Genomic DNA, 12,657 nt, shown 5'->3' with positions numbered 1-12,657 from the left:
CCAATGAAAGTATTTAACTATTGTCATAATGAAGGAATTTTCTTTTGCATTTCTTTGTTCAGCACTTAGGCTGTCGGGATATGGGTTGATGAAGGAGAAACGTAAGAAACTGTACTGAAGGAATTATTATTTAAAATAGAAAATTTGTCACTTATCCTGAACTATACCTGTTGAGTAAATCCATTTTAACTTACTTATACAAAGAACGAAAGAAAATTGATGTGAAGATAACTGATTACATGATCATATGCATTTCTCATAAAAGCATAGCGTGCACTTCTTAACAATCATATTCCTAATACCTTTTGATAGAAAATTCTACTTGCCATTTGCTTTTTATGGAAAACCTTTATTTCACGACTATCACCCCCCCCTCCAAAAATTACAAGCAAATAGAAAAAAAAATCATTTTTTAAAAAAAGTGCATAGGACTTGCTGTGAAAGATTTCAATCCAGGTTTTACCCTGTTATTTGATTTGAAAAAAAAATCTTGTTTCTAGGATGGGGTACAGAGAACAGAAACTTTACTGATATCCCCAGGAGTTCAGATGACAGTGAGCTCTATTCTATTGAGAATTATTCTCCAATGGCCATTTTTTTTTTGCTTCTTCCTAGGCTATGGGAATTCGTTAATAACTAGAGAATAGATAAAATAAGTCTATTGTCTCAACCAGCAGGTTTATGCAACTATCATGAAATGTTTTAATTATTGTTTTATTTTCCTTTTTTAATTAAGAGAGCAGTGGTCAAATAAGCCCACTGAGAGCTAATCACAGCCTCTGTCGAAATTTAAAAGAAACTAATGATTGGATTTGCTGTTTTCTTTTTTGTCTTACAGAACCAGAAGAGTGTGTTAACTGCACAGATGAATGCCGAGTGCTTGGTCATTCTGACAGGTGTTGGATGCCACAGTTCCCTGCAGCCAATCAGGCTGAAAATGCTGATTACCGCACAAATCTCTTTGTACCCACCGTTGAAGCTAATGTTGAGACTGAGACTTACGAAACTGTGAATCCCACTGGGAAAAAGACTTTTTGTACATTTGGAAAAGACAAGCGAGAGCACACTATTCTCATTGCCAATGTTAAACCTTATTTAAAAGCCAAACGTGCCCTGAGCCCTCTCCTCCAAGAGGTCCCTTCAGCATCAAGCAGCCCAACCAAGGCGTGTATCGAGCCTTGCGCCTCGACAAAAGGCTCCTTGGATGGTTGTGAAGCGAAACCAGGAGCCCTCGCCGAAGCAAGCAGTCAATATTTACCCACTGACAGTCAGTATCTGTCTCCCAGTAAGCAACCGAGAGACCCTTCCTTCCTGGCTTCCGAGCAGATGGCAAGGGTCTTGGCAGAGGTGCATTCCCGAGCAAGCCGGGATTCCTCCGAGATGGGCGCTGTTCTTGAGCAGCTGGACCATCCCAACAGGGATCTGGGCAGAGAGTCAGTGGATGCAGAAGAAGTTGTGCGAGAGATTGATAAGCTTTTGCAGGACTGCCGGGGAAATGACCCTGTGGCTGTGAGAAAGTGAGAAACAAAGAAGCATTGGCATTTTCTTGTGTCTTCTGCTGATTTATAAACGATCCCTCCTGGTGACAGCCCATTTTACAGGGAAGAAGAAAAACCAATGCTGCTTTAAGGCTTTTAGTGAACATCTGAAGTGCCCACAAGTATGTCCTTTTCACTGCTGTTTCTTTTTCAGAGGTAACAATGGGTTTGTTTTGACCAAACTTAAAGTAGGACAGAACTAATGATGGTTAAAGAAGGAAGAGAGAAAGGAGAGAAGAACAAGAAGGAGGAAGCAAGTCACCTTTTGACAATCTGTAGGAAGGTGTGCAGTGTGAGAATCAAAGTATTGCTGATCACTCTTAAGACTGTCCTCCGTGATTGACGCTGACTTAACTGTTTACCTATAAACCCCATACAATGCAGGGTCAGAATTTGTGATCTGTGGTGGATTTTAGCAGTCATCACAGGCTTCTACTGAGAGTCCTGAAGAGACCTTGCAGTAGTCCAAGCTACACCAAACATTAACACATTTGTGGTAAACATTTCTGTATAAAGTTACCTGCCACACATATAAACATGAACAACATTCCGTGTCATTAAACAAAAATAAAAACGAAAAACACACAAAAAAACCCCTTGATCATTTGTAAGATGCCTCATTCCGTATAAAGGTTAAATGTAAAAAGATATAGTCCATTTTGTCCTGCACACACGTAGACTAATTCATTTCATTAAGAAAAAGAAGAAAAAAAATTAAGATTTAAAATGCCTATGTAGCATTTTAGTGTCCAACAAAAATATGACTCATGATAAGTGTGTTTTAAATTTGACATAGAAAAGCCCTGAAAAGTAGTTACCATTGAGTGATTTAGCGTGATTAATGCATTTTATTCATTTATGGACACTAAAATAGCTCAGGAAAGTAAAGATGTCTTAGACATACACAAATCACATAACCATTTAAATGTGCAAATGTAAGAAGATTCAATGTGTTTACATCAAATGACATATTTTTTATTGATTTATTGCAGATTCCGTGCATATGAGCCAAATTGTTGAGTGTATAAGAGCTATATTGTGTATTTTATTAAATTAATATATAGTTGTGTTGCAAAAATATTTGGGCTTATATTGTAAATGGCAAGTGTTGCCTCGGTAGCTGTCGAACTCTATGAGTTTTGTTTTTTCCTGCTTCCTTTTCCCCATGGAGTGTGGGAAGCAGTGCCTCAGAGCAGAGTCTCTTGTTCAATGTATAGTCTACCAAGTACTACAGTACATAATCTGTTCAAAATGTGTTTGAGTGAGCTGATGAAGCTAAGGTAAAAAAAAATACATCCATTAGTCATGGTTATGTGCAAGTCCTTGTACAAGCTTTTATTAAAGTCATGCTAAATCACAAGAATTACATTTGTACCAATTTCTGAAACTTCATGTTTCTTCTACTTTTTTTTCAATTTTGATTATAATCTTTGCCTATATAGATGTCATACCAGGTTGGTTCTCAAAAGTATCTTAAGTGGTTCAAATGTGTGCTCTCATTCTCTTTTCAAATCATGAAAACGCTTTAATGCATGTCTGCTACCAGCGCTAGTTATTTGCATTGTATGGTGTCTTTCAAGAGATCTGGGTCTTAACAAAATGTTTTTCTTTTACCGCAGTGCTCCTCTGCTTTTTCTTATGGGTGTCCTTTGAGAACAATACACCTTCTATTCTTCCATTTGCTTGCACCTTTTCTTGTAACATTTAGCACATTTCAAACTTACTTCCATATGAGGCTAAGAAACCTCAAATTTCAGGAATTGGGAGAAATTAAATTAGCACTTGCAGAAGTAGCAGCAGATGGGAAAATGCCTTGATTGACATTTTCCTTCAGCGTTTAAAAGTTTTGGCATTTTACAGCTTCATGACAAACAGTTTTGAGCCCATACCTTTGAATATGTGGTGCTGAGTTAAATAAAGGCTGTTTGTGCACTGGAGCAGAAAAATGCATTATTTGCAAACTGGTGGAGAATTCTGTGCCTTCTTTTCTGGCCACCAAGCCAGTGTAGAAACAGCGTACATGTTGTAAAATCCTTATATTTAAAACAAAAGCAAAAGCAAAAACAAACACTGAATCAAATTAAGTTTTGTAATTTTAAACCTCAAAAAATTCTACTGAAAATACTTCTGTCCAATGCTGTCAGGATTTTAGACTGTACCTCGTTGGCAAAACTGCTGTGAGAGGGTAGCGTGGACAACTCCCATCAGCCTTATTCTCTTGAGAACTATATTTGGTTCCTAGTTACAGCCTTTCCAAAGCTCTACTCTTGATTTTTATTATCCGTAAATGTTTGAATTAGAGAAGAAGGGATCTTGTACTTGTGAAACCTAACTGACTATATTTTGGACAATTTATGTAATTGAAAGGTGTTGTCTCTGTTATATGATGTTGTTTTTGCCAGGAGACTACAGGTTGATTTAGCTTGATAGTGGAAGTTTAACGGAAAACTGATTTCCATTTAGTCTTACTGAATGTTACCTCTCTCTTACTTGCCAGACAACTACTCAGTAAAATCTAGAAGTATGTACGTGAAATCCAGAAAGAGAGTGGAGTTTATTTTTGAACATTCTTAACTCTGAGTAACTAGTTGTTCGGTTTACTGTATGTTTCTGAAGACATTGAAACAGTACGATTTGATTCTAAGATTTGGTTGTGCCAAGGTGTGAGAGATTTCCTTGAGGCTCTCTGCCACCAGTGGTTTACTAGCCCTAGCTGCTTAACCCATCTTCTGTGTTTAGTAGTGGTTATTTATTTACAAATTGGTGATAATTCAGCAGCCAGGATGTTAAGCCTTTATAGTTGAGGGAATCTTGCTTTTTATTCATTTGGCTGGCAACTGCCTTTATCACAGACCTCTGGTGCTTGGCTTTGAAGGAAGCCGATGAGATGCCAAAATCACACCTTTTGGGAGCACTTCCTCTAACGGATGACCCATAATCAAACTGATATTTGTATGGGTTTCAGCATAATTTAGAATAAGAAATAAAAACCTTGATTAATATCTTTCAAATGCTAACTCCTCTGGAAAAATATCCCATACATTCAAAGGGAATAATTTCATACTACTTTGTTAGGTCCTTCAATAACTGAACACAAGCACAGAAAATGAGCTTTTTTGCTGATGAACTAAAAATAAAAATAATTAACAAAACTTTTAATTAAATATTAGTGATAAAAAGTTTTAAATCCAAGTTAAACATAGTGAGAACCAGTGTTAGTTGTTACCGATACCAAAGTAAACATTAAAGAGACATATCATGCAATTTCAATGAATGCTTTCATACTGTTTCTTAACCCGACATCCTTATCCTTATTACAGGCAGAATACAAAAATTCGTTAACTTCTTTAGAAATTTAATGAATTTCTAGCTGGGAAATTGACTTGTTTTCTTTACCCAAATTAGCTGAGATCTTGTAAGACATTACTTAATTAAAAAAAAAATGAAATCCTAAAAACAAGTCAAGAAGGAATGCAGACATATGCTTTACTAGAACGGGGTTAAAAGCTGTTTGCTGTCTAATGGAGTAGAAGTTGCTGAGGTCAAGAAAAAGATTGAGGTCTGGCATAATATATGACCACTCATTATTTTCTAATTGTCTTCTTTTGACAACAGACAGCATAAATTCAAATGAGAGTTTTGGCTATCAAGATGTGTTGATTAGAAACATAATTGAATGAAAACTGATTGCAGTCTGACTTTCCTGGCCCTAGTGTTTTGCAGGTTAGCTCCGCCCATGTATCATCCCCATCACTCCATAAGGTTCCTAGCCGCACCAAGTGATTGGTGAACAAGGACAACAACAACAAAAGCAGCATACATTGTATGGATTTATCTCAATGCTATTGTTTAATGGCTGTGTTTAATGTGACCTATCTGGAAAATGAGGACTCCGAATAAAAAGCTATTACTAATAGTGTGTTGCCTTCCCTTGAATTCATTAATATAAGTACAATGTGTTACTTACTACGTTCCACAGGGATGCTGATTCTAATTGTTTTGGAAAAGCAAATGTGGCACATAAATGTTTTTGCTACTGATCTGTTTTCAGTAAAATAAGATGTTAAAGATTTACTTAACAATGATGTAGTAATTAATATCTCAATATGAGTACAGAAATATTCTTTCAGGTGGCTTGTGTAAGTTGGCTCTTCGTATAATTAACATGGCATCAGAGTCTAATGATTTGCAACTTTTAATATTTCCGGTTGGTGTAAAGATGATTTGGTACAAGATCCCAAAGTATTTAAAATGATCAATTTATAATCTCTCACATAGTTTTTCATATGAGATTGAAGCCCGGATTTATGAGTGACATTTTAAAGTTAACACATGTTGGTTAGAGCAATCTAAGATACTAAGTGTCTCTTGCCATTGGCTTGTCAAAACAAGGCCTCATCATTGGGTGATGATCTGGTGGGAAAAATGGCTACAAAGGCTACAAAATGGCTACAAAAAAATGCATACAAAGGCACTGGTTTTTACAAATTGGATTGAACTGGTTGCATTCTTCCTCATTTAATCCACCTATGTTATTTTCTGGCTACCTTACTCACAATGGTGGCATTTCCTAATTTATAAGCCAACACAATATTCTGTTTGTTTCGGCTTTTCTAAATATGGGTTCCTTTAAACAAAACACATAAAACAGTGCATGACTTTTCCAGGTTTAGAAGATAATGTGGGTTAAACAGTCAGATAGATTAAAAACCCTGCTTATTCTCTTGTTCAGTTATTTATTGCCCTCTCCTTTCAAATTCAGTATCATTAAAATGGTATGTGCTAAATAACGATCTTAAGATGCAATGAAAAACTAAGGTTTACAGGTTGCCCCAGAAACCTAGTAATTAATGTTTTGGTGATAAAAGTATATGCCTACTGTGTTGTAAATTGATTCATGTGTGAGGGTAGACTAAGCTGCGAATGAGTTGTCTGAAACATTTGATGTATCTTGAAGGAGCACCGAGGCATTCAGCTGAGGAGGTCTAGTTGGCCATGTTACACATAGAAGGAAATTATAAATGGAACATATATCACAGACTAAATAGATCAACTAGTCAATGTATCATTTTCAAACTAGAAAAAAAAATCTATTGGTGATTAAATTATCAGTATTAAAATAAGATGTAGCTTAATTTCCTATCTTTACATTATCAGAAACAGATAGCAAAAGCTAAAATTTTTATTAGACTGCTTTAAAAAACAATAATTTTTCTATATCCAAGAGTTAATTAAAGGAGGGAAGATGTTAGTAAGCTTTCATAAATCATCTGGCACATACGTTGATTTATCATCAGTGCCTCAAAATAGATGCTCTAGTTTCTGAATTTAAAGTGAAACATCCACTTTGAGACAAATGATTTGTTATTTATTCTACTATCCTTGTGTGCATCAAATTATTTATAACCTTCTAGTAAGTTCAATTTTGTTAATGTTATTCTTAAAAGTCTGTTCTCTTGAACTTCCTGAGTCAAATACTTCACAGTATTTTAAAATTTATACTCTTGATATAGATTTATACCCTTTATATAGATTATCACTGCTTTTGTTGCTAAAAATTGAAGCCTTTTCATCTTTGTAATAATGTTGAATCTAAAGATTTACAGTGTTATCCTGGCCAACTAGCTGAACAATTTCACGTATCTACATTTTAAAATCTTTACTTATTGATTGATTTAAAAGCAGCATGAAAGAGAGAGACAAAAAAAAGAGATAAGGGGAAAGAGAGAGTGAAAAAGAGATTTTTTTTCATCCACTGTTTGACTTCTGAGACAAATCACAGCCAGACTTGTGTCAAGTATAGGTCAAATGTCAGCACTCCGTCCTGGTTTCCTGTTTGAATGGCAGAAGTTCCTCACCTATTGCCACGTCAGGAATATTGGCAGTGGTGGCTTAATTTGCTGCACAACAATACTAGCTCCTCAGAGGCTAAATTAACACTGATAAATTCTGACTGTAGCCACTATTGAATTGACACAGCACTTTTACAGATTTACAAAGATTTATAGAATTAATGACTCTTATGTTCAGAAAGTATTCAGACTTTTTAAAGGCACTAAGAAAGAAAGCCATACACAGATTTATAAGTAAAAACTCAGTCTGTTTTAGATTTTCTGAATCTTACAATCTTTCACATTTATCTCTCTAGTATCTTCAATTTATCGCATGAAAATATTTTAAGGAATCAAATAGTTTCCCTATTAAATGGAAAGTCATATGTTGGCTTTAGGTGTTATCATCGTTTTATAGCTTAGTGTAAAATCATTTGAAAAACAGAGATAATCCCCAAGAAAGTGAAATGTGAATTTGTCTCTTAAAAATGCCTTCAATTTGCAAAATGTTTCAGAACTTTAGTGGTATCCTATTGGAGAAATATCCTCAAATATTAGTGTTTCCCAGATAAATTTTGTCCATTCTCAAGTGGAAATAACCACGTTCACTCTATTTATGTTAGGAAGTTTTGCTTTCCTAAGATAATACAATTGACTACCTTCTTGGAGATTATTATGGAAATTCCACATTAGAAGGATACTTAAATATTTAACCACATATGTGGTTCAATGTGTACATATAAAGATGTGAGAGTCTATGAATTCCACAAAAAGAGGAGGGCAATTGAAGCATCAATCGTATGCAAGATAAATTCCACATTTTAAAACTTTAACTTGCTTCATCCACACCGGATAATCTCATATTATTGACATCCTCAATACAACATTGAAATAGCCATCAAATTCATTTTCAGATGGTTAGTCAAAAGTGAAGTCTAATTCTGTTTTAATTTAACCTGCTAAGTATTTGTTCAATATCTTTTCCTATGACTTAGAAAAAAAAATAACCTTTTCAAGATTTTCAGCAGTAAATCTGTGCCATGCCATTTTAACTCCAATTGATTGTTTTGTATTTCAGAATTTTAAGCTCAAACAGAATGAATGCTACATTCTAATTACTGGACTGATCTGCTCAATATCTCAGCACTTCATCTTAAACAGTAGCAAACCATATTCTGTTATTGCTTTTTGTCATAGATACAGTTTAAAGACTACCTTAAATATAATTTTGCGTTTAGATAACATTTTTGGACTTCTTTTTCATATTTTACCTTTAAAAATCAAATTTTAGTCTGCATCTCTTTGTTCATATTATTAAACATTCCATAATGTTGGATAATATCTCCCTATGCAAATATTCTCTTATCATCTTTGTATTATAAATTCTCTCAATATTAAATACATATTACATAATATTTCTCATCCATGTGTTGCTCCACTAAAATAACCACTTTATGCTCATGCTAAAATTTACTGAAAGAAGAAGTGGTGACTTAACTAATAATTATGTGGACAATATCCAAATTATTTTTGAAAGCTTCTAGAAAAAACGAAATTAATTTTAGATGTAATCTATTTGTAATGTAAAACAGTGTGTACAATGAACTGTAACAGGAGAAACACAAAATAATAAATAGTGGAGATGGAGAATCTTAAATAACATCTTTGTGCATGGGTGCTTAGCTATCTTATTGAAACACTGTTGTTATAAGGTCAATTTTAGTCTACTTGCAACAATTCCTACTAAGAAATCTTCATTTAAATTATCATCATGTGAAATGTTTGACTTTGATTAAATGTAACAAAAAAACCTTTACTTAGATATTATGTTCTTATGATTTTGCAACCTATTTTGCCCCTCAAAACATCTTTGAAATATTTTAAAATATTAGAAGTACTTCATTATTTCTTTCTTTGAACAACTACAAAAATCTACTGATTTTATAATCCAGAGGAGGAAAGCAAATAAGTAAACGGATCAGACGTGACATCTCTGATGCCGTTCTTTCCCGAAATCAGGACAAATTCAGTTAAACACTTCATTTGTTGAACATACACTGCATATTTTGACAAGGTGAGGTATATTGATAAGAACAAAGTTTGTTGCTGCCTCTGTTTAGACAGTATCTTGAAATAATAGTGTATTATTTATAGTTCATGACATTGTGCAATTACGGGGTTAAATTTTAAGGGACAGGGTCTGATACAGTGTTTAAGGCACCACCTGGGACATACACGTTTCCTATCAGAGTGCCTGGGTTAAGTCCAATCATTATTCCCTGTTAGCTTCATGCTGATCACATGGGGAGGAATGGATCGAGTAGTTCAGTCACTGCCACCCACTTGAGAGGTCTGATCTGAGGTCCTGGCTTCTGGCTTTGGTCTGGCATAATCTGAAATGCTGTGGAGATTTGTGGAGTGAATCAGCAAATGCAAATCTTTGAATAACTTCTTTTACTGCTTCCCTCACTCCCTTTTATCTTACCAAGTAAATGATGATGATGATGATGATGATGATGATGATGATGATGATGTCAAACACAGATGATTCTGAAATCCAAGGGTGGGAAAACATGCGGATGGGGTGGGCATCGTGTAGCAGTTCAGGTTCCCATACAGCACATCAGTATGCCTAGTTCTGAGTTCTGACCCTGTTCCTGATTCGAGCGTCCTCTTAATTTGCACCCTGGACTTCAGTAAATAGTTCAAGTAGTTCGTTCCCTGTCACTGCTTCCTAGAAATCTAGTTTCATGCCTGGCTCCTGTCTTTAGTCTAGCTAAGTCTGAGCTATTGTGGTGTTTGAGAAGTGTTGAAACGTTGAGGTAAATGAAAGATTCCTGTTTCAGTCTCTCTCTCTCTGGCGTCTTTTTGCTTTTCAAATACATTGAAAAAAAATTCCTTGAAAAAAATGAATTTCAACATTTTATTCCAAAATAAGCCTCTTCTAATTCTCTTCTCCACAAACTTTCTGAATTACCATTGTATAAGCTGCAGTGAAAAAAGAAAGATATAAAGATAGAGAGTGAGAAAGAGAAAGAGACACACATAGAAAGAGAAAGTAGAAAGAAATCAACAAAGCTGAGGAAATCTGAAATGAGAGGAGGGAATCAATAACAACTTTCCTAGAAGAGACAGCAATGTTTGAATTGAGCAAATCAGGTGAGACAGGATTTTGGCAGCAGAGATGTGCAGGAAATACATTCAGGAAGAAGAGACAGGTGGCACGTACAAACAGGTTCAAACTCAGGAAATTTTCAATCAGAAAATTAGAATTGGAAAGTTAATTTAACTTCATGGGGGTGGGCTGTGTGTACTGAATGAAGAGATGCCATCCTAATATCTATCCTAAGAAAGAAGAAGCCTAGGACACTTGAATTCACTTCCCTAGCTTGGAAAGCTCTGTAAACAGCTTGCCAAGTTGAATGCGAATTCAGGAAAATAACACCAGGACAGCTTGCTGCTGCCTGGAAAGCCATTCTTTGTACGTTGCTGCCTAATAGCACCTTGTTCCTGGGTCAGGTCCAACCGTCCAGAGGCAATGCCAATGCTGCTGAATCTTGCAATTCTCAGCTCCAAGCCATCACTAGAGTGTTTATGTGTAAGCTTATAACTTCCCAGAAAATTTCTTCCTTTGAAATTTGTAATCATGCTTGAAGCTTCGAGAAGCAAACAGACAGAAGAGAAGGTAAAAATCAATGGCATCATTACTGATTTTCATTCTTAGAAATGTAACTTTTTATTATTCTGAATTCTTTGAGCATCTCTTGGGACTTGCTATGTGAGAATCTGTTAGAAAATATAATTCTAATCCTAATCATTCTTGTGGCACTCTCCTGGGCCCTGAAACTGGCAGAGGTATCTCATTTTAGTACTTCCACAACAGTATCTACATAGAAATTTAATTTTTAAAAAATATTTAGATCCTGATACAAGGGCCTTAGATGAACTGTTCACAACTCAACAACGTTTCCCTATGGGATATTCAATGGTGCCTTTAGATTATTTTGATTGCCGACACTTGGCAGAAAGGCACCCTTATCTTTGGCCTCTCGTGGTCAAAGGCTAAGGTTGCTGCTGAACATCCTGCAAAACACAAAATAGTCACTCAAGGAAAGATTTAGCCTTTTAAAAAATGCCAATAATGCTGGACTTAGAAATAGTGAGGACAGAAAGAGTATAGTTAAAAACAAGTGTGAAAAACACTATGGTTTGGTTATTTTATATCCATCTTTAGAGATGACTTCTGGAAATTATTCTAAATATTTCAGTATAAAAGACTTATCTTGACCTTGTTGTTGAGTTTTCATCACTAGATATCGGCAGGTCCAAAGTTTTTCCTGCAGCTGAGAATATGATTTCTGACTTTAGTCAGTGCCAGCAACCTTCATATTGGAAGAATTTTCACAGGATGAAAAAGATGTTTGGAAGGATGGCTTATTCCTTTTGGTGGAAACAAAAGCCAACTTCCTGCGATGGGGCATGTGAAACAGCGTTCACCAGCTGTAAACAAAGGAAGAAAGAGTGTGCCTTTAGGATTGTGTCAAAGATTAAAGCTTCTGTCACCTTATGGTCAATTGGCATGATCAGTTTATCCCCCAAACTGAAGACATCTGTCCTTGGTGTGTATGTCACCCCGTCCCTATCATGACACTGAGTTTGAGGAGACCAAATTAAGGAAAGGTGATATCAGGACGTATGTGACAGATCAAGAAATGATAATATTCAAGCAGAGGCGAGATGATCTTATGTGTGCCTGAATACTATAAAATAATTATTTCCGTTGTTCTCTTAGGCATCTTTCAACAGTAAATATCGATTTTAAGTCTTTCAAAGTAAGGCATGGATTTCCAATAAAAGTTGATTTTCTAAATGAGATTGAGAAGAAGGTGGGTGCAAATGGTTTCTTCAAAATTTTATTTCTCTTGACACCTATTTTGTTTTACCTGTATGTATTGCAAGGTAGATGGTTTTAGTGCACATTGTGAAGTTGTACTTGAAATGACTCTAGTTTTAAAATAATAATGGTAATGTGTTTAAAATAGTGAGAAGAACACCAGGGGCAAAGTTGAGAGTCTATGAATTGACAGGACAATTAATATAAGTAATAATTAAGGTAGCCAATCCACCACAGAGATTGTATTTTATTAGGTTAATATATGCTAATTGTGTTAGAATTCAAGTTATCACACATCATAGTGAATAACAGTGTTACCACCAGAACAGGAAATTTCGAGCTTCATGAAGAAGCAGAGGAAGATGAAGATGAAGACAATGACTAAGAAGAAGAA

General features: G+C 35.3%; 1 protein-coding gene across 3 annotated transcripts in view; it reads left to right on the top strand.

Moving 5' to 3' along the window:
* PCDH17 (protocadherin 17) overlaps positions 1 to 1,754 on the top strand; it is a 91,356-nt gene extending 89,602 nt beyond the window's left edge. For all 3 annotated transcript variants that reach the window (XM_058670674.1, XM_058670673.1, XM_004577443.3), the window contains one exon: positions 839 to 1,754. In XM_058670674.1, the coding sequence (XP_058526657.1) occupies positions 839 to 1,521 (683 nt within the window). In that variant the 3' untranslated portion in view covers positions 1,522 to 1,754. The remainder of the gene's footprint in view (positions 1 to 838) is intronic.
* The last annotated feature ends 10,903 nt before the right edge of the window (positions 1,755 to 12,657 follow it).

Source organism: Ochotona princeps, chromosome 12, assembly GCF_030435755.1.
Source record: "Ochotona princeps isolate mOchPri1 chromosome 12, mOchPri1.hap1, whole genome shotgun sequence".
Classification (NCBI taxonomy): Eukaryota; Metazoa; Chordata; class Mammalia; order Lagomorpha; family Ochotonidae; genus Ochotona; species Ochotona princeps.
Note: the sequence above shows the minus strand (reverse complement) of the source record. Positions and strands in the feature narration are given on the sequence as shown.